The sequence below is a fragment of the Pseudorasbora parva genome, chromosome 1, assembly GCF_024679245.1.
Source record: "Pseudorasbora parva isolate DD20220531a chromosome 1, ASM2467924v1, whole genome shotgun sequence".
Taxonomy (NCBI): Eukaryota; Metazoa; Chordata; class Actinopteri; order Cypriniformes; family Gobionidae; genus Pseudorasbora; species Pseudorasbora parva.
The window spans coordinates 35,125,350-35,149,220 of NC_090172.1; the positions used below are offsets into that span (position 1 = coordinate 35,125,350).

A 23,871-nucleotide genomic window follows, 5' to 3' on the forward strand; every position below is an offset into this window, starting at 1 on the left:
GTAAACATAGTTCAATCTAAAACTAAACCTACAACCAATACATCTAAATAGTAGTAATATAAATAACAATAATGCCAATATAAATAATATAAATATTCTATAAATTCTATATAATATAAATATTCTAATATTCTATAAATATTCTATAAATAATATAAATAACTAAACATTGTATTTATGTTGTGCAACTTAACTTTCATGTATCAGCTTCAGCTCAGGCATGACATAAGCATTTACTGTCTTATTTACTCCTTTACTGGAGCAAAATGTATTGGACAGGTTAACTTGGAAGAAGAGATGTGCGGATCAGCTCTATCGTCACCGAATCAGCTGTTAGAAGCAAACCATCCACCCGAACCCGGTATTCTCAACTTCAAATCCTCCGTGTTAAGCGCGATGCTATCGTTTACATTAACCAGGGTCGACAACCTATACATCACACGGAGGAATAACCGCTAGAACGTGATCAAACGCGAGATATGTTTAATTCAGTTAAAGTACATCACACATGCTGATCTTTTGAGCTAATCATTCATCATTGTAACACAGCTTGTTTTAAGTTAGTAGCTATAAATATGATTAAAGTGTGATATTTAAATGACACAAATCAATGAAAGCACGCAGCTCTGATCAGCTCTGAAAGCACGAGCGCTGCTCATCACAAACGCGCGCGCGTTATAGCTTGTTCTGACGTTTGTTGCGCCTAGTATTGAGAACATCTAATGGTGCATTTCGAAGATATTATCAAGTAGGATATATAAAGTCTCATTAAAGATTTCACACACATCACAATGACGGTGATCCATGTGCAAAGCTGCAAACTCCATCGAGTTCATGTGTTTGGAGTTGCTCGTATCTCCTCAGCTGACGCGTGAACTGCCGCAAATGAAACTTAAATGTTCAGCGTCGCATCTTGAAGCTCAACACGCAGTTGTCTTCATTTAAAAACAGCGATATTAAATGATATTACCAGTGCTGATGCCCGGCCGCTCTCTCTCTCGCATTGCGGTCTTTGTTCTCGACATGAGCTGAAAACGAAAGTTAAAGAACGACGCGCATTCATTGCGTTTTAGCGTGAAATGAGAGTTCCGCATCTTTATTAAAATCAACATAGTAACAATTTCTCTCATCCACCTGCAATTTTTGGGATGTTTACGCACCTGAACCGCGGATATAACCGCAATCCGCTCATAGGCAAGGCAAGGCAAGGCAAGTTTATTTATATAGCACATTTCATACACAATGGCAATTCAAAGTGCTTTACATAGAAAGGAATTAAAATAGGGCTAAAAAATGCATAAGAAAAAGAATACAATGTAAAGAGAATTAAAAGTAATAAAATGATGATAACCAAAGAAAAGAACAGGTAAACTAAAACAGTTATAAAAAATTATTTAAAAAATTATGCATAGATAAGGTGCAATCAGTCGGACGTACAGTGTCACAGTGCTCATTCAGTAAATGCACAGCTGAACAGATGTGTTTTGAGTCTGGATTTGAATGTGGCTACTGTTGGAGCACATCTGATCTGTTCAGGAAGCCGGTTCCAACTACGGCTGGCATAATAGCTAAAGGCAGACTCTCCTTGCTTTGAGTGAACTCTTGGTATTTCTAACTGACTTGATCCTGATGATCTGAGTGATCTGTTGGGTTTGTATTTAATCAGCATATCTGCGATGTATTGAGGTCCTAGGTCATTGAGTGATTTATAAACAAGTAATAGTACTTTAAAATCGATCCTAGATGTAACTGGAAGCCAGTGTAAAGACCTGAGGACTGGTGTGATATGGTCATATTTTCTGGTTCTGCTCAGAATCCTGGCAGCAGAATTCTGTATGAGCTGCAGCTGTCTAATGGTCTTTTTGGGAAGGCCAGTGAGAAGTCCATTACAATAGTCCACCCTACTGGTGATGAAAGCGTGAACCAGTTTCTCTAAGTCTTGCCTGGAGACAAAACATCTAATCCTTGCAATATTTTTCATACTCCGAGTCCTTACACAAAAAATGTCTTTCTGCAACATCTGTTTGTAGTTAAATGGACTAAGCGAAGCATCGAGGCAGGTGATTTTGCCTCGAGGATTTTTTTGATTCGATTAACTCGAGTTACTCGATGAATCGTTTCAGCCCTAATTGCCACCATAATAATACTGTACTTTTCTAAATTGTAACTACTGTAATAGCTGGAGTCTTAATGGAAGATATTTAATGACACCAGCATGAAGAGATTAATCAGATTAACTAAATTTATTTTTTTTAAGAACCAAGGGTTCAAAAGTTATAATTTTAGAAAAGCACATTTTTTAACCCTATAGAGTTGATCCTAGAGACTCCAAAATTGGTCAAATCACTATTGATTACCATCACTACAAGTTCTCACGTTCCATTCATAGTACTGCCAGACTCCAATTCGGCAGGAATAATGATAAGAAAACTAATGGATACAATATTTCCTATTGTAAAACTGTACTGTACTGCAATATTCCAAGGTTTCCAGATTTTCCAGAAATCATGGGAACCCTGTATTTGTCTGTGAATTTGAACTTAACATCATAGTAATTTTAAAAGTTAACTTAATTTTTTTTTTGTTAGAATATTTAGCAGGAAGCCATAAAATCACAGGTTTGGAACAAAATTTGTGTTTCATTTATAGGTAAACTATCTCTTTAGGTCTTGATGATCTTCATGAGACATTTCACATATTGAATTAGACTGGTAATAAGGCAGAGAATATTTAATCTTAACATTTTCATTATTCACACAAAAAAAAAAAGTATAAAATATTTTTGCCTGGCTTTTCTATTTAACTAGTTAGGATAGGATGGAAGGGAAATATGGATAGAAACAACCTTACAGGCCCTGCATTGAGAAAATTTAGAAGTCAACACAAGTTTAGTTTTAAAATTTTTTTTAAAGGGATCCCCTGGTGTTGAGACTTGTATGGCTTAATATAACATAAATGATGTCTCTTACTGAATTATGTAGTAGAAAACCCATGAAAGATCTACGTTATTTTAAAAAAACGATTTTATATTTGGACCATGGGCGGCGCCATTTTGTTTGCGTTCTAGGTTGATGACGTAGATTGGTTGAACTCCTCAATCAGCTGGCATTACCCGTAGCTATTTTTACCACAACGCAACTCGAAAATTGTTTCAGAGTTAAACAAAACCAATTAATTGCTTTGTAATTGTACTTAAAACACACTCAAACATACATGTGCACACAAACTCACCTACACAAGTCACAAACAGATCGGCGGGCGGGCACACGTACCTGACAGACTGCTGTCTCAATCGAGATGTTGGGCTGCTCAGTCTCCACGACAGGGGCTGAATCCGAAATCGACCCCCTATACCTTGAAATAGGGCATTATTTGAAGGGACGGGCATTTGTAGTGTTGTCCGACACCATAGGGACATGTTCGAGTGCAGTCATTCAGTCTCACGTTCACCGCAATAACGAGTGTACAGCCGATTTACAAACAGCTGTCCGACTTCACGCATTTGTCTTCATTCACTCCTTCAAGTTGTATTAGTGAACAAAAGTAAAGAAAGTAATTTGTGTCTTAAAAGTGAAAGTTTAAAGATTGAGGTTAATTCACTGAGCTTGTGCTCAAACTTTAATGCACAAACCAATCCCATGCATCTTCACCAAAACATCCTGCCTCTCTTCCTCACGTTAACTTATCCCATCATCCTACCTAGATATTTCCCTTTGCTGGTAACATTAGGCATTACAGTTAATCTACTGCATATCAACAGTCTATCTATGATATCAACACAGGGAATAGTGATGTATGTGCGCACGCAGTGCGTGTGTGTTCGCGCCGATCTGTTCGCGCCTCATGTGTGTGTGTGTGTGTTCGCGCCGATCTGTTGGGGTGTGTGTGAGTCTGTGTGAGCGAGAGAGTTTGTGTCCACATGTATGTTTGGGTGCGTGAAGTCGGACAGCTGTTGTAAATCGGCTGTACACTCTTTATTGCGGTGCAACGTGAGACTGAATGACTGCACTCGAACATGTCCACTATGGTGTCGGACAACACTACAAATGGCCGTCCCTTCAAATAATGCCCTATTTCAGGGTATAGGGGGTCGATTTCGGATTCAGCCCCTGTCATGGAGACTGAGCAGCCCAACATCTCGATTGACACAACGCAGTCTGTCAGGTGTGTGCCCGGCCGCCGATCTGTTTGTGTAGGTGAGTTTGTTTGCACATGTATGTTTGAGTGTGTTTTAAGTACAATTACAAAGCAATTCATTGGTTTTGTTTAACTCTGAAACAATTTTCGAGTTGCGTTGTGGTAAAAATAGCTACGGGTAACGCCAGCTGATTGAGGCGTTCAATCAATCTACGTCATCAACCTAGAACGCAAACAAAATGGCGCCGCCCATGGTCCAAATATAAAATCGATTTTTTAAATAACGTAGATCTTTCATGGGTTTTCTACTACATAATTCAGTAAGAGACATCATTTATGTTATATTAAGCCATACAAGTCTCAACACCAGGGGATCCCTTTAAGAGGTGTCTTAGTTTGTTCCATCAAGGCAGTAAACATAACATGATATAAGGCAGTAAAACCATACACAATGCATAAAAAAAAAAAAATCCTTTTATATAAAAATTCTGCATATAATATAATGCTATGGTTTATTTTTTTAAGACTTTTAATGTCCAAGCCAAGGTTTGCTTTTCCTGAAGAAGTTTGTAAATTGCCCATGAGTGGTTAAAACTTATGCTGAGAATACTAGTTTAAGCATAGTTTTGATTGTCAAGTGCTTACGAGAGCAAGGTGCGAAACACTCACCCCCTAATCATCCACGGTCAAGTCTGGGCTATAGTTCAGAAGGTCAGAGGTCACAAGAAGGTCCCGGGAACGTCCTCTCAAGCTCAGAACCTCATCTAGCAACCTCATCGTCAAGTCCCTGCTCTCAGGCTCCTCTAGTAGAGGCCAGTTCAGCAGCTGAGCGCTGGAGGGGAGAGCAGGCAGACCAGGCTCATATTCCTCTAGTGGATTAGGATAGAGCAGCAGACGGAGAGAAGGAATACCTGCTGCTGTACGGGCCAGGGAAAGAAGTCCCGTCCTAGATAGTGGGTTTAAGGCCAGTCTTAAGCTACGCAAAGCCCGACAGCAGGACAAGGAGGGGAGAAGAGCTCCCAGGAGAGAGTCTGAGAGGCCACAACCACAAAGTGAAAGCTGAGACATGGAGCTTTCAGCTTGGCCTAAGAGACGGTGCAGAGAGGGCAGGGATGATTCATCAAGCCGGTTCTCACTCAGGTCAAGTTCTCTCAGGAAGGAAGCATGCTGACTGCAGGAGAGGTAGGCCAGGTCAGTGGAGGTCAGGCACAGGTATGGCAGCTCCAGAAACTCCAGAGGCTGGGAAAGAGAGCTGCAAACAGGAAAAACGTGCTGAATACATGTGAAATGCTTTCATAAATAATGTACATACATACATATTTGCATATGTGTGCTTACATTATGATATTAGAACAATTGCATCACTCTGACATTGACTTTATAATAAAATATATATTTTTATGAATTAAAAACATGCTCATCATAGAAGATGTGTATGCATCATTGTACGTATGAAATTCATTTTGAATTTTTTTTTTTTTAAAGAGGGAATCAATCAGCATTGACCCTCTGGCTAAAATAATGAAACCGTGTATGAGTGAGCATGACAAATACAGCTGTGTAATCCCATGCGTATGAACCTGAGCAGCAAGCGCAGGTGTCCTGGAAGTCGGAGTGCAGTCAGGCATAATCTCTTTAGTCTCTTTAGTGAACCCAGTCCTTTAGACATGTCCTGTAGTGCCCCCTGCTGGCCAGCCTGTGTGCGTTGCAAGTCCAAGTTACAGTAATGCAGTCTGAGAGAGTGAAGCTGAGGGAAGGGAGCTAACAGTGGAAGTAGCATAGCCAGGCCCGACACCCCAAGGCTGGAGTTGCAGATGTCCACACTGAGGAGATCCTGCAGAGGCAACATACCCAATAAGGAAACTATAGAGGGTGCTGAGAGTTCCTTCACGCGAAGGTAGCGGCAGTGGAGTTGCAATTTGCCCAAATGACTAAGGGCATCACGGACACGCTCCCAGGAACGGGAATTGATAAATAAGTCAGCCCTGACATGAACCGAAGCTACCTCGTCCCAATCTTGGTCACATAAACTACCGTTATTACTGCTAGTGTTCGATTTAACCTCAGAAGAAATCTTCCTCCTTTGGATCTCCATCCTCCTCCTGACACCCTTCACTGACTCAAGTTCTGGTAACGTTTGCTCATTAGTTGTGCACTCCATCTTCCCTACTCCTTCCACTCTGTGTGCTGCTCCATAACTCCCTTCCCCATTATTCCCGCACCCTACAGTGCCCCGGTCTCGTTTGACAGCGCCCCGGTCGCGCTCTGCTTCCAGCCCTCTTTTTCGCTCTCTTTCACCATCTCTCCTGTGAGTCCTGGAGGCAGCAGCTCGAGCTTGTAGCACCATTGAGCAGAGGGCATCAGTGAGGGACCATCCACCCATTGAGTCTTCAACTCTCCCATTCATACACTGAAGTCCACTGAGATCCAGCACCTGCAGGCAACACCTGGTAAGGGAGGCGGGTAGAGAGCTAGTAAATAATGTTTAAAAAAAGATATAAAACACAATGTAACTAACACAAGACAGAGGGAGACAAAGAATACAAAATGACAGTGAAAATCTACTTGGGAATGCATAAATATGTATACAAAACATTCTCACATGCATGCATACAGTCTTGTTCAAAATAATAGCAGTACAATGTGACTAACCAGAATAATCAAGGTTTTTCGTATATTTTTTTATTGCTACGTGGCAAACAAGTTACCAGTAGGTTCAGTAGATTCTCAGAAAACAAACAAGACCCAGCATTCCTTGATATCCACGCTCTTAAGGCTGTGCAATTGGGCAATTAGTTGAATTAGTTGAAACACATTAGGGTGTGTTCAAAAAAATAGCAGTGTGGCATTCAATCACTGAGGTCATCAATTTTATGAAGAAACAGGTGTGAATCAGGTGGCCCCTATTTAAGGATGAAGCCAACACTTGTTGAACATGCATTTGAAAGCTGAGGAAAATGGGTCGTTCAAGACATTGTTCAGAAGAACAGCGTACTTTGATTAAAAAGTTGATTAGAGAGGGGAAAACCTATAAAGAGGTGCAAAAAATGATAGGCTGTTCAGCTAAAATGATCTCCAATGCCTTAAAATGGAGAGCAAAACCAGAGAGACGTGGAAGAAAACGGAAGATAACCATCAAAATGGATAGAAGAATAACCAGAATGGCAAAGGCTCAGCCAATGATCACCTCCAGGATGATCAAAGACAGTCTGGAGTTACCTGTAAGTACTGTGACAGTTAGAAGACGTCTGTGTGAAGCTAATCTATTTTCAAGAATCCCCCGCAAAGTCCCTCTGTTAAAAAAAAGGCATGTGCAGAAGAGGTTACAATTTGCCAAAGAACACATCAACTGGCCTAAAGAGAAATGGAGGAACATTTTGTGGACTGATGAGAGTAAAATTGTTCTTTGTGGGTCCAAGGGCCACAGGCAGTTTGTGAGACGACCCCCAAACTCTGAATTCAAGCCACAGTACACAGTGAAGACAGTGAAGCATGGAGGTGCAAGCATCATGATATGGGCATGTTTCTCCTACTATGGTGTTGGGCCTATTTATCGCATACCAGGGATCATGGATCAGTTTGCATATGTTAAAATACTTGAAGAGGTCATGTTGCCCTATGCTGAAGAGGACATGCCCTTGAAACGGTTGTTTCAACAAGACAATGACCCAAAACACACTAGTAAACGGGCAAAGTCTTGGTTCCAAACCAACAAAATTAATGTTATGGAGTGGCCAGCCCAATCTCCAGACCTTAATCCAATTGAGAACTTGTGGGGTGATATCAAAAATGCTGTTTCTGAAGCAAAACCAAGAAATGTGAATGAATTGTGGAATGTTGTTAAAGAATCATGGAGTGGAATAACAGCTGAGAGGTGCCACAAGTTGGTTGACTCCATGCCACACAGATGTCAAGCAGTTTTAAAAAACTGTGGTCATACAACTAAATATTAGTTTAGTGAGTCACAGGATTGCTAAATCCCAGAAGAAAAAAATGTTTGTACAAAATAGTTTTGAGTTTGTACAGTCAAAGGTAGACACTGCTATTTTTTTGAACACACCCCTTTCAACTAATTGCCCAATTGCACAGCCTTAAGAGCGTGCATATCATGAATGCTGGGTCTTGTTTGTTTTCTGACAATCTACTGAACCTACTGGTAACTTGTTTGCCACGTAGCAATAAAAAATATACTAAAAACCTTGATTATTCTGGTTAGTCACATTGTACTGCTATTATTTTGAACAAGACTGTACATACATATGTGTATGTATATATGTATGTATGTATGTGTGTGTGTGTATATATATATATATATATATATATATATATATATATATATATATATATATATATATATATATATATATATATATATATAGCTTAAGGCTGACATTCTAATTTGATGAAAAATGTATTATCATCAATGTAAAACAGTTCTGCTTCTTAATATTTTTAATACATTTTTTCAAGATTATTTGATGAATAGAAAGTTCAAAAGAACAATATAAATCTTTTAGGATATTATAAAGGTATTTACTGTTGCATTTGATCATTTAATGCTTCCTTTCTCTATAAAAGTATGAATTTCTTTCAACAACAACACACCAAAAAAAAACAACAACAACAAAAACACGGTATGGTTGCTGTTGAATGGTAGCTGTTGAATGGTAGCATGTTTGTATAGTATGTTTTTATTTAAAAATGTAATTGTTATCCACATATGCCTTATTAACTTGTTTACTGCCAGTGAGGTTAAAGGGAGCATCAATTACATTTCGACCTATATTTATCCACGCTGTCAAGTCAGAGACGTCACATGAGAAGGGTGCTGTGAAGATGAAATTAAGTTCCATGAACAACATGGCACTGTACTGATCTCTTGTATTTTATTTCACATTTTGTAATTAAAATGAAAAAGGGTGATTTGGAGAGAACACATCCATACCTCTTGTCTGTCAGTCCCCTGACCACAGCCAGAAGTAGAGCCTGAACGCAGAGGTGGTTCGGAGGGCACTGGCCCTCTTTTCTGCCGCTGCCTATAGTCAGTGTTCGCTCAGGCCACCACTGGACGAGCTCAACGATGGCTAGACGACGGCGGTGGGTGAAGGCGGCATCCAGTAGCGCTCGGTAGAGCTCCCTCGGCACACAACTTAACCAATACGGCGAAGAGCTGTGGTCGCTCACTACCTCCCGGGCGCACAGGTTCACCAACGACAGAACCATCTAAAGGGGTTAGCATTTGAGATCATTACATCACACACAAATCAAATTACTGATTGCAGCATTTTGATTAATTAAAAAATAAAATACCTTTATCTCTCAAGAACGCCCCCAAAAGCACCTCTGTGTTTTTCTTAAGCAGCTACAAAATGACTTCCCTCATCACATAGTAATCCTGCACACTAAATGGCAACGTTACATTTAATTAGACTCGTTTAACAGGCATCTGAATGTCGCGAGCGTCTTAAATGAATAACCTAAGTTACATGCTAAACCTTTAGCGGGTAGCAGATGATTTATGCATGCCTTATAAAAGTGTAACGTAAAGTAAAATACAACTCTGTTGGATATGGACGAATCTTACATATTGCTTGTTTAAATATCTCTGGCGTGTTTTCCCATACCGCTCCGACTCCCTTTCTGATGTTTACGACGAAACATAGTTAGTCACACTTTGATGACGTGTTTATTTGGCGACTACCCCTGGCACAAAAGTCATTTGATAGAGCAAAAAAAGTTACCCATGGCAATGACAATGATTTTACAGATAACACATGCCAAAATAAATGATCAGTATTTACAACTAGCTATAATTTATTATAAATATTTAGATTACAAAAAAGTAACTTAGCCTACTTGTAGCCGAGTTAATACCACAATCAACTAACCTGTTCAGCCCATAGACCGTAAAAAAGCCAGGGAACACTTCGTTTGGTTGTATCTCTCAACAATTCTGTAACCCAGAGTTTATCCAAATACCGTCATTATTCTGTATCTGGGTGTTATTTGTCGTTTAGGGGCACTTCCCAGACACCCAGTTTGTTGTTTGGTTTATCATTTATGGAACATAACAAATAATTTTGTCTAAGCAGCTGTCTCAGCTACACACTGATGCCTTTTGATTTTAGTTTTCAAAATTTAAAATAACATTGTAATATGTGTTTAAGCAATATGTATAAAATATTTTGGAAGAGTTTGAAACATTTGTTTTGAATCCTCCCTACAGGAGGCAGACAGTATTGAAGTATTTTTTACTTTCCAAGTAATTTTGTTTTTCCAATTACATGTACTTTATCAGTGTTCTTCTTTGGAAAATATTTACTTCACAACATTCCAAAACCTAATATTGTTACATCAATATTTTTACAGCAATACATTTCATATTGAATATAATTTATACTTTATTACTTTAAAACTGTAGTACTGTACTTTTACTCAAGTAAAAGTATTCAGTTTTACTTGAGTACAGCAAGAAAACAACAACTTTCATTTATGAAATGTAGTGCAGTAAAAGTATCACATAATGTTTGCTTTGGAATGGAGTGAAGTAAAAGTTTCCTAAAGAAAAACACTGATAAAGTATATCCTTAAAAATTGAACTTGAGTAGAAATTCAAAATACTCCCATCTCCTTTCGGCCTCTGCTCCCTATTCAAATCAAGCATTACTTCTTAAATTGCCTTTAAAATAGTTCAATAAAGCTTAATGGTTAATGGTAGTTAGGAGTTGCTTTTTGACATCAATATCAATCCAGGAATGGTCATAAAGAAGAAGAGTTCAGCTATCAAACAACACAAAACTATAATTTTATTGTCACAGGCTAAATCATTCTTAAAACTAAATGGCTACAAGAGACAGATTCCATTCACATTTTTCTTTCCATGTCTGTGCTGTTATTTTGAAATGTAGCATTATGAAAACATGAACAGATTCAAATACATCAGCCTTGAAAGACTTAACAATATTTGGTTTGTAATGTTTACCTTTCAACCCGCCAAAATTAAGCCAGCACAGAAAGTCAAAAGCATGGCAGCAACAAAAAGTGAAACCTGCACACATTTAATAATAATAATAAAAAAAAAAAAAAAGAGCAGTGCAGTGTATAATAAAATAGATGAATTTCAGATAATTACATTTAAAAAAAGGGGAAAACAGCTTTATGGTTTAGTCTTATATAAAGATATCAGGCAAATAAAACAACCCGTTAGTTGCTTTGGATAAACTTATCTGCTAAAAACACACACAAAAAAGCTTTCATATAGGCAGACAACAGCAAATTACGAAAACAGTAGGACAACCAATGAATCAGAAAATGTGCTTGTGCAGTCTTTGTATTCCAAAGTGTTTTCAAAAGAATATCACACATCCTATTCACACAGTCAAAATGCTGGTGTTTAAATGAAACTTATTTTCATTCCTGGAAGAGCTGGTTTCCAGTGTTTTTTACTGGCTAAATTTAGTTATGACGATGTGACTAGCAATATCAGCTAACGGAGATACAGTGCTTGTTTTGTTCAGTCTTTTACTGCATATGGTAATTAATAACTCAGAAAGTAGAACTGAAGTTTCATTTATTATAAGATGATTAAAACAATTCAAAATACACCTGCATTGTATTGCATTTTGTGACTTTGTCAAAAAAAAAAATTTCACCATTAAAGTTTAAATATTGTCTTGTTCTCATGAACCCAATATGGTGTTTTGTCTAAATAAATGTATCGTCACACCTCGACTAGATACATTTTTGCACAACTAATAGTAATATTAATAGTAATCAAATAATATTTTAATTAAACACAAATTTTAACTTCATTTATTTTTTACAAAATCACAATTATAAAGATAGTTCATATTTGACACAGAATTTAAAAAAATATCTCAACTAGCTGACTATAATACATTATTTTTAAAGTCAGTTCCCTTTAAAATCTACAGGTGCTGGTCATATCATTAGAATATCATGAAAAAGTTGATTTATTTCACTAATTCCATTCAAAAAATGAAACTTATATATTATATTCATTCATTACACACAGACTGATATGTTTCAAATGTTTATTTATTTTAATTTTCATGTTTGTAACTGACAATTAAGGAAAATCCCAAATTCAGGATCTCAGAAAATTTGAATATTATTTAAGACCAATACAAAGAAATAATTTTCAGTTGGCCAAGATTTCAAAAAAATTATGAACATGAAAAGAATGAGCATGTACAGCACTTAATCCTTAGTTGGGGCTCCTTGTGCCTGAATTACTGCAGCGATGTGCTGTGGCATGGAGTCGATCTGTCTGTGGCACTGCTTAGGTGTTATGAGAGCCCAGATTGCTCTGATAGTGGCCTTCAGCTCTTCTGCATTGTTGGGTCTGGCATATCGCATATTCCTCTTCCCAATACCCCATAGATTTTTTATGGGGTTAAGGTCAGGCGAGTTTTCTGGCCAATTAACAACAGGGATACCATGGTCCTTAAACCAGGTACTGGTTGCTTTGGCACTGTGTGCAGGTGCCAAGTCCTGTTGGAAAATGAAATCTGCATCTCCCTAAAGTTGGTCAGCAGTGCTCTAAAACTTCCTGGTATACAGCTACGCTGACCTTGGACCTCAGAGAAAACAGTGGACGAACACCAGCAGATGACATGGCATCCCAAATCATCACTGACTGACTTTCAGACTTTACACTGGACCTCAAGCAACGTGGATTGTGTGCCTCTCCTCTCTTCCTCCAGACTCTGGGACCCTGATTTCCAAAGGAAATGCAAAATTTACTTGATCAGAGAACATAACTTTGGACCACTCAGCAGTCTTTTTTTTTATCTTTAGCCCAGGCGAGATTCAACTCTGTTTTTCAAGAGTGGCTTGACACAAGGAATGCGACAGCTGAAACCAATGTCTTGCAAATGTCAATGTGTAGTGGTTCTTGAAGCACTGACTCCAGCTGCAGTCCACTTTTTGTGAATCTCCCTCACATTTTTGAATGGGTTTTGTTTCACAATCCTCTCCAGGGTGTGGTTATCCCTATTGCTTGTACACTTTTTTTTCCCCACATCTTTTCCTTCCCTTCGCGTCTATATTAATGTGCTTGGACACAGAGCTCTGTAAACAGCCAGCCTCTTTTGCAAAGGCCTTTTGTGTCTTGCCCTCCTTGTGCAAGGTATCAATGGTCATCTTTTGAACAACTGTCAAGTCAGAAGTCTTCCCCATGATTGTGTAGCCTACAGAACTTGACTGAGAGGCCATTTAAAGGCCTTTGCAGGAGTTCATTAGCTGATTAGATTGTGGCACCAGGTGTCTTCAATATTGAACCGTTTGACAATATTCTAATTTTCTGAGATACTGAATTTGGGATTTTCCTTAGTTGCCAGTTATAATCATAGCCTGACAAGCCAGACCCACATCAAGATGTTTGGTCTGGAAACTCACCATAGACAGGGGCAGGATAAACGGTTGTCTTTCAAACTCCCTCTGCACGCGATAGGATAGCGCTACACGAACCGGAGCAACGACGGTGAAGGGGAGCTCGCTGACTGATTAAACATTCGCCGTATCCGGTCGGCTAAACTCTGAACACATCTTCCCTTTTTAAGAATGACTTCTGTGCCCTTATTTGTTCTTTTCTCAGAGGAAAGCTTAACTCCAAGTCTTCCGGAGGCGCGGGCAGAGCTGATTCAAAGACCGCCTCCGTTCGCCAGTTTCTGTGTTACTAGAAGCACGCAAACGCAACTCGGCCGTCGTCATTATGGCCCCGCCCACCGACTCTATACACGATGTGATTGGGCCGTCCAGATTCTGAGGAATACAGCTCAAATAGGAATTGAGAGTTGCTAGACCACACTTGCGGGCAAATTAAATTTGCTGCTGCTAGGGTGCGTCTAGATTTCTAGGCTATTATAATCATCAAAATTCAAAGAAATAAACATTTGAAATATATCAGTCTGTGTGTAATGAATTAATATAATTTCACTTTTTGAATTGAATTAGAGAAATAAATCTACTTCTTGATGATATTCTAATTATATGACCAGCATCTGAATATTAAACATTTCCCTGAAGCCTGAGGCTTATATCTAAACTTATCAGAGTGTGATCTATTTTGTCTTTATGATGCTCAAGAATCATATGCATAATATACAGTGAGGAAAATAAGTATTTGAACAGCCTGCTATTTTGCAAGTTCTCCCACTTGGAAATCATGGAGGGGTCTGAAATTGTAATCTTAGGTGCTTGTCCACTGTGAGACACATAATCTAAAAAAAAAATCCAGAAATCACAATATGATTTTTTAACTATTTATTTGTATGATACAGCTGCAAATAAGTATTTAAACCTCTGTCTATCAGCTAGAATTCTGACCCTCAAAGACCTGTTAGTCTGCCTTTAAAATGTCTACCTCCACTCCATTTATTATCCTAAATTAGATGCACCTGTTTGAGGTTGTTAGCTGCATAAAGACACCTGTCCACCCCATAATATCAGTAAGAATCCAACTAATAACATGGCCAAGACCAAAGAGCTGTCCAAAGACACTAAAAACAAAACTGTACACCTCCACAAGGCTGGAAAGTGCTACGGGGAAATTGCCAAGCAGCTTGGTGAAAAAAGTTCCACTGTTGGAGCAATCATTAGAAAATGGAAGAAGCTAAACATGACTGTCAATCTCCCTCAGACTGGGACTCCATGCAAGATCTCACCTCGTGGGGTCTCAATGATCCTAAGAAAGGTGAGAAATCAGCCCAGAACTACACGGGAGGAGCTAGTCAATGACCTGAAAAAGCTGACACCACCGTTTCCAAGGTTATTGTTGGTAATACGCCAAGACGTCATGGTTTGAAATCATGCATGGCACAGAAGGTTCCCCTGCTTAACCCAGCACATGTCCAGGCCCGTCTTAAGTTTGCCAATGACCATTTGGATGATCCATAGGAGTCATGGGAGAAAATCCTGTGGTCAGATGAGACCAAAATAGAACTCTTTGGTCATAATTCCACTAAATTTGTTTGGAGGAAGAAGAAAGATGAGTACAATCCCAAGAACACCATCCCTACTGTGAAGCTCTGGGCTGAAATCCCTCCTGCAGTGTGTGCAAACCTGGTGAAAAACTACAGGAAACGTTTGACCTCTGTAATTGCCAACAAATAGCCTAGAAATCTAGACGCACCCTAGTGGCAGCAAGTCTAATTTGCCGCGAGTGTCGTCTAGTAAATCTCAATTTACTTCTGAGCTGTAAACGCCAAACTCTGGTCAGGCCAATCACATCGTGTATAGAGTCGGTGGGCGGGGCTTAACATAATGACGACAGCCGAGTTGCTCGTGCTTCTAGTAAACACAGAAACTGGCGAACGGCGATCTTTCGAATCCGCTTTGACCGCGACTCTGGAAGACTTGGAGTTAAGCTTTTCTCTGAGTGAGTGAGTGAGTGAGTGAGTGAGTGAGTGTGAGAGTGAGAGAGAGAATTTGTGTGTCAAAATTCAAAATGACATTTTGTATCCATCCATCTTCAAAAATACTTCAAATACGTTTGTGGGCTGGGTTGGACGTCCACCAAAGCAAGCCCCTTCTGCGCACCCTTCTCTTCCCGAGTCCGCTTAAAAATGTTCACTGGGGTTCGGTTCATGTGAACTCTGGTACGGTTCGATGGTGATGTGAATGCATTCGTACTAAATCATGGAAGTGAACCGTTATTAATGCCATATGATTGGATCCAAATGTGTTTTGTGTTTCACTCATTTACCTTACGAGCGTCACTGACATACTGCAAGCAGCTGTATTTGAGCTGTAGATCAAATTTCTGCTCATCTTTGGCGTTCTGTAGAGCATTCGCAGTGCATTCGCGGCAGATAGACGCAAGGGCCATTACGTACTGAAGCTTTGGTAACAAAACCAACGGTTCAAAAACAAAAACATAAAAGTGATGGGAGCAACCATAGATATGTAAACATATATATGTGAGCAAAGCTGTGAATCGCCCGCTGTTGTTACTAAGCAACCGGGTAAACAGCTGCTGCTTTGATGACGTAAACGAACCCCGGATCGGACTTAAATAATATAATATGAACACAGTCCAGTGGGGGCAGAAGTAGGGGGGAGCAATCGAACTCGGGTTCGGTCCAGGCAATCAAATCAAGTGTGAAAGCACCCCAAGCGTACTCGAGTTGCGGTTCGCGGGTGCGCACCCGAGTTCGAAAGACTGCATTCATATCATCCAAACGAACGGAACTCTGACGTCAATCGAACCCGGGTGCACACCAAAAGTGCTTGTGTGAAAGCACGCTAAAAAAAGGAAAGAAAGACAAAGTAAATGTTGGAAAAAATGTTGCAATGTTGCAACTAAATGTTGTATAGTCCTGATATGGGGTTTCAGGCTTCACAATTGCCTTGCAACTTGTGTTCAAAAAATAAAGTGAAATGCTTTATTTTGTGATTTGCATGTATAATTGATTTAACGGGGGGGGGGGGGAACTCACAGTCAATCTCATGTCAATCTTGAGTACCTATAGAGTAGTATTGCATCCTTCATATCTCCGAAAAGTCTTTAGTTTTATTATATTTATAAAAGAAATATGGGCTGTACAGAGTCTTTCCGAAAAAAAACGAGCGCCTGGAGGCGTATCGTGCGGGCGCAGCTAAAGAATGACGAATGCGCACAAAGCGGTGACGTCCTCAAGCGTGGAAAAACCCATGGCTATCGATTCTCAGCTAATACATATCTGATCCAGAATCAAATTCGGAGGCTGAAATAAATTGAACCGGAGAAACAGCAACAGCAGGACGTCCGTCTCTGTGGTATGTAGTGTATTTAGTGGCCTGTCAACATTTGCGCTTGTTTACTCGCAGTTTATGAGGACATGATTCGGTTTTCGACGACTGGATCTGCACCTGAGTGTTTATGGGCGTGCATTTCCTCTCTCGCTCTAGTCACGCGCGCGCACTCTACTGGGAGAAGAGCCCGTACGGCCCATACAAGGACCTTCCGTTCTATTAACGTCAAGTCGAGCCATACTCAAAAAAAACTCTCCGAAACTTGTGAGAAACCGGAAGGAGTATTTTTGACACGGAAATACTCCATCAAACGTCCAAGATTAGTTTTTGAAACTTTGTCTATGTTTAGGATGGGAATCCAAGTACTTTAACAGTGTAAAAAGCTCAGTATGCATGAAACAGCATTTCACCCCCCCTTTAATGTATTCCAGAAAGCAGGTTGTGTGACATTCCTGGGTATGTTTGACAGTAAGTAATCGGATAACCTATAGTTCCAAAAACGGAGGTAACTTACTTTCTTCTTCAGTTTAGTTCAGTTATTTAGTTCACTGTAACAAAAAAACTTTTTTTTTTATCAGGTTTTTAATTGAGAATTTTCTACATCTGATAGACTGATCTCATAGACTGATCACATCTACATTTTTCAGCTGGCCAAATTTAATTTCTGTAAATTAAGTTGCATCAATTCACAGAAAATCCATTTGGCCAACTGAAAAATGTAGTCACTACAATATTGTCAACTGGAGACTTTTTTTTCTCTTTTTTTACAGTGTAGGATTTACAGATAATAGCTATGAGGTAACTTTCAGAGCATGCAAGTAGTCATAGCAACATAACCTGCTTCAGAGCAGCTTTATGCTCCAGGGTTAGTTTTCTTAAGAGGTATTCAGATGGATTATATATAATTAATATAGTTATATTAATGTTATTATATATTAATATAACAAATTTGTTATATAGTTACAGTTATATAATAGACAATATTATATATTAATTCTAAAGCACTATTATAACAAGGTAATATTTAAATGTTAGTTTAATTCAAATATATTATTTATTTTATTGTCATCTTGCACATGGATCTGCATTCAATTATAGCACCAAACAAACTATATTATCCTTATTCTCAGTAAATGACGATTACTTAGGCTATATATACATACCGGTATACATACTCCCGAGTTTGTCTCAACTTACTCCAGGACTCCAACATACCTTGAGTAAGCAAAGTTAATCAGATGGGAGTTCAAGGTAAATGTTATTTCGAACCAAGGTAGCCTTTTTATCAAAATGTCATGATGAAGAAGAATAAGTTCCATAAAGTCCAGCACTAACACCCAAACATAGTTTTTTTTCAGTGTTTATTTAAAAACATCCAGTCATGCAGAATATAAGATGACAAATATTTAATTGAGGAGTTGGCAATACAATATATAACAATGCAATATAAAGGGTATGATTTTACCCCAAAATTCAACATATTGACAAAATAACTGAAAACCAATGCTACCACTCAGTCTTTTCGCTGCTCAGTTGGTGTAATCGTAGTGGAAGTGACATCATGTATATACCATTTGGATGTTTGCAAACAACAATGTATTTTGTGTGCGGAACATACCTAAAGACAGCAAAATGTCTGTAAGGATTAATATGTATTTAAATCATTCAGGGAAGACCATCCAGTATTATTTTACATTTGATTGCATCCCTATAAAAAAACTTGATCAGAATTGGTAATTGTATTGGCAGATCCTGTTTCCCGTGATAAGATCCAAAAATACAGAGATACAGATACGAGATACAGCCTCTAAAATTTTGGGGTTGACTTTGTTAAATTGCCACCATAATAATAGTGTACTTTTCTAAATCGTAACTACTGTAATAGCTGGAGTCTTAATGGAAGATATATAATGACACCAGCATGAAGAGATTAATCAGATTAACTAAATTTATTTTTTTTAAGAACCAAGGGTTCAAAAGTTATAATTTTAGAAAAGCACATTTTTTAACCCTATAGAGTTGATCCTAGAGACTCCAAAATTGGTCAAATCACTATTGATTACCATCACTACAAGTTCTCACGTTCCATTCATAGTACTGCCAGACTCCAATTCGGCAGGAATAATGATAAGAAAACTAATGGATACAATATTTCCTATTGTAAAACTGTACTGTACTGCAATATTCCAAGGTTTCCAGATTTTCCAGAAATCATGGGAACCCTGTATTTGTCTGTGAATTTGAACTTAACATCATAGTAATTTTAAAAGTTAACTTAATTTTTTTTGTTAGAATATTTAGCAGGAAGCCATAAAATCACAGGTTTGGAACAAAATTTGTGTTTCATTTATAGGTAAACTATCTCTTTAGGTCTTGATGATCTTCATGAGACATTTCACATATTGAATTAGACTGGTAATAAGGCAGAGAATATTTAATCTTAACATTTTCATTATTTACACAAAAAAAAAGTATAAAATATTTTTGCCTGGCTTTTCTATTTAACTAGTTAGGATAGGCTGGAAGGGAAACAACCTTACAGGCCCTGCATTGAGAAAATTTAGAAGTCAACACAAGTTTAGTTTTAAAAACAATTTTAAGAGGTGTCTTAGTTTGTTCCATCAAGGCAGTAAACATAACATGATATAAGGCAGTAAAACCATACGCAATGCATAAAAAAAAAATCAAAATCCTTTTATATAAAAATTCTGCATATAATATAATGCTATGGTTTATTTTTTTAAGACTTTTAATGTCCAAGCCAAGGTTTGCTTTTCCTGAAGAAGTTTGTAAATTGCCCATGAGTGGTTAAAACTTATGCTGAGAATACTAGTTTAAGCATAGTTTTGATTGTCAAGTGCTTACGAGAGCAAGGTGCGAAACACTCACCCCCTAATCATCCACGGTCAAGTCTGGGCTATAGTTCAGAAGGTCAGAGGTCACAAGAAGGTCCCGGGAACGTCCTCTCAAGCTCAGAACCTCATCTAGCAACCTCATCGTCAAGTCCCTGCTCTCAGGCTCCTCTAGAAGAGGCCAGTCCAGCAGCTGAGCGCTGGAGGGGAGAGCAGGCAGACCAGGCTCATATTCCTCTAGTGGATTAGGATAGAGCAGCAGACGGAGAGAAGGAATACCTGCTGCTGTACGGGCCAGGGAAAGAAGTCCCGTCCTAGATAGTGGGTTTAAGGCCAGTCTTAAGCTACGCAAAGCCCGACAGCAGGACAAGGAGGGGAGAAGAGCTCCCAGGAGAGAGTCTGAGAGGCCACAACCACAAAGTGAAAGCTGAGACATGGAGCTTTCAGCTTGGCCTAAGAGACGGCGCAGAGAGGGCAGGGATGATTCATCAAGCCGGTTCTCACTCAGGTCAAGTTCTCTCAGGAATGAAGCATGCTGACTGCAGGAGAGGTAGGCCAGGTCAGTGGAGGTCAGGCACAGGTATGGCAGCTCCAGAAACTCCAGAGGCTGGGAAAGAGAGCTGCAAACAGGAAAAACGTGCTGAATACATGTGAAATGCTTTCATAAATAATGTACATACATACATATTTGCATACGTGTGCTTACATTATGATATTAGAACAATTGCATCACTCTGACATTGACTTTATAAAAATATATATATTTTTATGAATTAAAAACATGCTCATCATAGAAGATGTGTATGCATCATTGTACGTATGAAATTCATTTTGAATATTTTTTTTTTTAAAGAGGGAATCAATCAGCATTGACCCTCTGGCTAAAATAATGAAACCGTGTATGAGTGAGGATGACAAATACAGCTGTGTAATCCCATGCGTATGAACCTGAGCAGCAAGCGCAGGTGTCCTGGAAGTCGGAGTGCAGTCAGGCATAATCTCTTTAGTCTCTTTAGTGAACCCAGTCCTTTAGACATGTCCTGTAGTGCCCCCTGCTGGCCAGCCTGTGTACGTTGCAAGTCCAAGTTACAGTAATGCAGTCTGAGAGAGTGAAGCTGAGGGAAGGGAGCTAACAGTGGAAGTAGCATAGCCAAGCCCGACACCCCAAGGCTGGAGTAGCGGATGTCCACACCGAGGAGATCCTGCAGAGGCAACATACCCAATAAGGAAACTATAGAGGGTGCTGAGAGTTCCTCCACGCGAAGGTAGCGGCAGTGGAGTTGCAATTGGCCCAAATGACTAAGGGCATCACGGACACGCTCCCAGGAACGGGAATTGATAAATAAGTCAGCCCTGACATGAACCGAAGCTACCTCGACCCAATCTTGGTCACATAAACTACCGCTATTACTGCTAGTGTTCGATTTCACCTCAGAAGAAATCTTCCTCCTTTGGATCTCCATCCTCCTCCTGACACCCTTCACTGACTCAAGTTCTGGTAACGTTTGCTCGTTAGTTGTGCACTCCATCTTCCCTACTCCTTCCACTCTGTGTGCTGCTCCATGACTCCCTTCCCCATTATTCCCGCACCCTACAGTGCCCCGGTCTCGTTTGACAGCGCCCCGGTCGCGCTCTGCTTCCAGCCCTCTTTTTCGCTCTCTTTCACCATCTCTCCTGTGAGCCCTGGAGGCAGCAGCTCGAGCTTGTAGCACCATTGAGCAGAGGGCAACAGTGATGGACCATCCACCCATTGAGTCTTCAACTCTCCCATCCTCACACTGAAGTCCACTGAGATCCAGAACCTGCAGGCAACACCTGGTAAGGGAGGCGGGTAGAGAGCTAGTAAATAATGTTTAAAAAAAGATATAAAACACAATGTAACTAACACAAGACAGAGGGAGACAAAGAATACAAAATGACAGTGAAAATCTACTTGGGAATGCATAAATAGGTAAACAAAACACTCTCACATGCATGCATACATACATATGTGTATGTATGTATGTATGTATGTATATATATATATATATATATATATATATATATATATATATATATATATATATATATATATATATAGCTTAAGGCTGACATTCTAATTGGATGAAAAATGTATTATCATCAATGTAAAACAGTTGTGCTTCTTAATATTTTTAATACATTTTTTCAAGATTCTTTGATGAAAAGAAAGTTCAAAAGAACAATATAAATCTTTTAGGATATTATAAAGGTATTTACTGTTGCATTTGTTCATTTAATTCTCCCTTTCTCTATAAAAGTATTAATTTCTTTCAACAACAACACACCAAAAAAAAAAAAAAAAAAAAAAAACACGGTATGGTTGCTGTTGAATGGTAGCATGTTTGTATAGTATGGTTTTTATTTAAAAAAATGTAATTGTTATCCTTATCCGCATATGCCTTATTAACTTGTTTACTGCCAGTGAGGTTAAAGGGAGCATCAATTACATTTCGACCTATATTTATCCACCCTGTCAAGTCAGAGACGTCACATGAGAAGGGTGCTGTGAAGATGAAATTAAGTTCCATATACAACATGGCACTGTACTGATCTCTCTTGTATTTTATTTCACATTTTGTAATTAAAATGAAAAAGGGTGATTTGGAGAGAACACATCCATACCTCTTGTCTGTCAGTCCCCTGACCACAGCCAGAAGTAGAGCCTGAACGCAGAGACGGTTCGGAGGGCACTGGCCCTCTTTTCTTCCGCTGCCTATAGTCAGTGTTCGCTCAGGCCACCGCTGGACGAGCTCACCGACGGCTAGAGGACGGCGGTGGGTGAAGGCGGCATCCAGTAGCGCTCGGTAGAGCTCCCTCGGCACACAACTTAACCAATACGGCGAAGAGCTGTGGTCGCTCACTACCTCCCGGGCGCACAGGTTCACCAACGACAGAACCATCTAAAGGGGTTAGCATTCGAGATCATTACATCACACGCAAATCAAATTACTGATTGCAGCATTTTGATTAATGTTAATTAAAAATATAAAATACCTTTATCTCTCAAGAACGCCCCCAAAAGCACCTCTATGTTTTTCTTAAGCAGCTACAAAATGACTTCCCTCATCACATAGTAATCCTGCATACTAAATGACAACGTTACATTTAATTAGACTCGTTTAACAGGCATCTGAATGTCGCGAGCGTCTTAAATGTATAACCTAAGTTACATGCTTAAGTTAACCTTTAGCGGGTAGCAGATGATTTATGCATGCCTTATAAAAGTGTAACGTAAAGTAAAATACAACTCTGTTGGATATGGACGAATCTTACATATTGTTTGTTTAAATATCTCTGGCGTGTTTTCCCATACCGCTCCGACTCCCTTTCTGATGTTTACGACGAAACATAGTTAGTCACACTTTGATGACGTGTTTATTTGGCGACTACCCCAGACACAAAAGTCATTTGATAGAACAAAAAAAGTTACCCATGGCAATGACAATGATTTTACAGATAACACATGCCAAAATAAGTGATCAGTATTTACAACTAGCTATAATTTATTATAAATATTTAGATTACAAAAAAGTAACTTACTTGTAGCCGAGTTAATACCACAATCAACTAACCTGTTCAGCCCATAGACCGTAAAAAAGCCAGGGAACACTTCGTTTGGTTGTATCTCTCAACAATTCTGTAACCCAGAGTTTATCCAAATACCGTCATTATTCTGTATCTGGGTGTTATTTGTCGTTTAGGGGCACTTCCCAGACACCCAGTTTGTTGTTTGGTTTATCATTTATGGAACATAACAAATAATTTTGTCTAAGCAGCTGTCTCAGCTACACACTGATGCCTTTTGATTTTAGTTTTCAAAATTTAAAATAACATTGTAATATGTGTTTAAGCAATATGTATAAAATATTTTGGAAGAGTTTGAAACATTTGTTTTGATTCCTCCCTACAGGAGGCAGACAGTATTGAAGTATTTTTTTTTACTTTCCAAGTAATTTTGTTTTTCCAATTAGATGTACTTTATCAGTGTTCTTCTTTGGAAAATATTTACTTCACAACATTCCAAAACCTAATATTGTACTTTTTACAGCAATACATTTCATATTGAATATAATTTATACTTTAAAACTGTAGTATTCAGTTTTAC

At 38.9% G+C, this 23,871-nt stretch overlaps 2 protein-coding genes across 6 annotated transcripts; both read right to left on the reverse strand.

Moving 5' to 3' along the window:
• Nucleotides 1–1,846: 1,846 nt before the first annotated feature.
• On the reverse strand, nucleotides 1,847–23,151 carry LOC137071050 (leucine-rich repeat-containing protein 14-like). 3 transcript variants are annotated; one of them, XR_010904382.1, is made up of 5 exons: nucleotides 22,761–23,117; nucleotides 22,389–22,666; nucleotides 20,694–21,560; nucleotides 19,429–20,365; nucleotides 1,847–2,845 (listed from the first exon to the last, which is right to left on the reverse strand). XR_010904382.1 is itself a non-coding variant. In XM_067438712.1 (5 exons), exons 3-5 carry the CDS (start codon nucleotides 22,664–22,666, stop codon nucleotides 19,786–19,788), a joined length of 1,725 nt encoding a protein of 574 aa, XP_067294813.1. In that variant the 5' UTR covers nucleotides 22,761–22,852; nucleotides 23,040–23,151; the 3' UTR covers nucleotides 18,259–19,785. The 3 variants fall into 3 exon arrangements, 2 of the variants coding, with proteins under 2 accessions (XP_067294813.1, XP_067294825.1); XM_067438712.1 differs by lacking the exon at nucleotides 1,847–2,845 and having other exon boundaries at nucleotides 18,259–20,365; nucleotides 22,761–22,852; nucleotides 23,040–23,151; XM_067438724.1 differs by lacking the exon at nucleotides 1,847–2,845 and having other exon boundaries at nucleotides 18,259–20,365; nucleotides 22,761–22,852; nucleotides 22,951–23,117.
• On the reverse strand, nucleotides 4,510–10,014 carry LOC137084258 (leucine-rich repeat-containing protein 14-like). 3 transcript variants are annotated; one of them, XM_067450378.1, is made up of 5 exons: nucleotides 9,994–10,014; nucleotides 9,448–9,539; nucleotides 9,083–9,360; nucleotides 5,718–6,584; nucleotides 4,510–5,389 (listed from the first exon to the last, which is right to left on the reverse strand). In XM_067450378.1, exons 3-5 carry the CDS (start codon nucleotides 9,358–9,360, stop codon nucleotides 4,810–4,812), a joined length of 1,725 nt encoding a protein of 574 aa, XP_067306479.1. In that variant the 5' UTR covers nucleotides 9,448–9,539; nucleotides 9,994–10,014; the 3' UTR covers nucleotides 4,510–4,809. The 3 variants fall into 3 exon arrangements, with proteins under 3 accessions (XP_067306479.1, XP_067306461.1, XP_067306470.1); XM_067450360.1 differs by lacking the exon at nucleotides 9,994–10,014 and adding an exon at nucleotides 9,722–9,901; XM_067450369.1 differs by lacking the exon at nucleotides 9,994–10,014 and adding an exon at nucleotides 9,633–9,901.
• Nucleotides 23,152–23,871: the final 720 nt, after the last annotated feature.

Coding starts and splice junctions, on each gene's coding strand:
- LOC137084258 (XM_067450378.1), bottom strand. CDS start 9,360: ATGGTTCTGTCGTTGGTGAACCTGTGCGCCCGGGAGGTAGTGAGCGAC. Junction 6,585..9,082: donor AGGGGACTGACAGACAAGAG/GTATGGATGTGT, acceptor CTCCCTTACCAG/GTGTTGCCTGCAGGTGCTGG. Junction 5,390..5,717: donor CACCTGCGCTTGCTGCTCAG/GTTCATACGCAT, acceptor TCCTGTTTGCAG/CTCTCTTTCCCAGCCTCTGG.
- LOC137071050 (XM_067438712.1), bottom strand. CDS start 22,666: ATGGTTCTGTCGTTGGTGAACCTGTGCGCCCGGGAGGTAGTGAGCGAC. Junction 21,561..22,388: donor AGGGGACTGACAGACAAGAG/GTATGGATGTGT, acceptor CTCCCTTACCAG/GTGTTGCCTGCAGGTTCTGG. Junction 20,366..20,693: donor CACCTGCGCTTGCTGCTCAG/GTTCATACGCAT, acceptor TCCTGTTTGCAG/CTCTCTTTCCCAGCCTCTGG.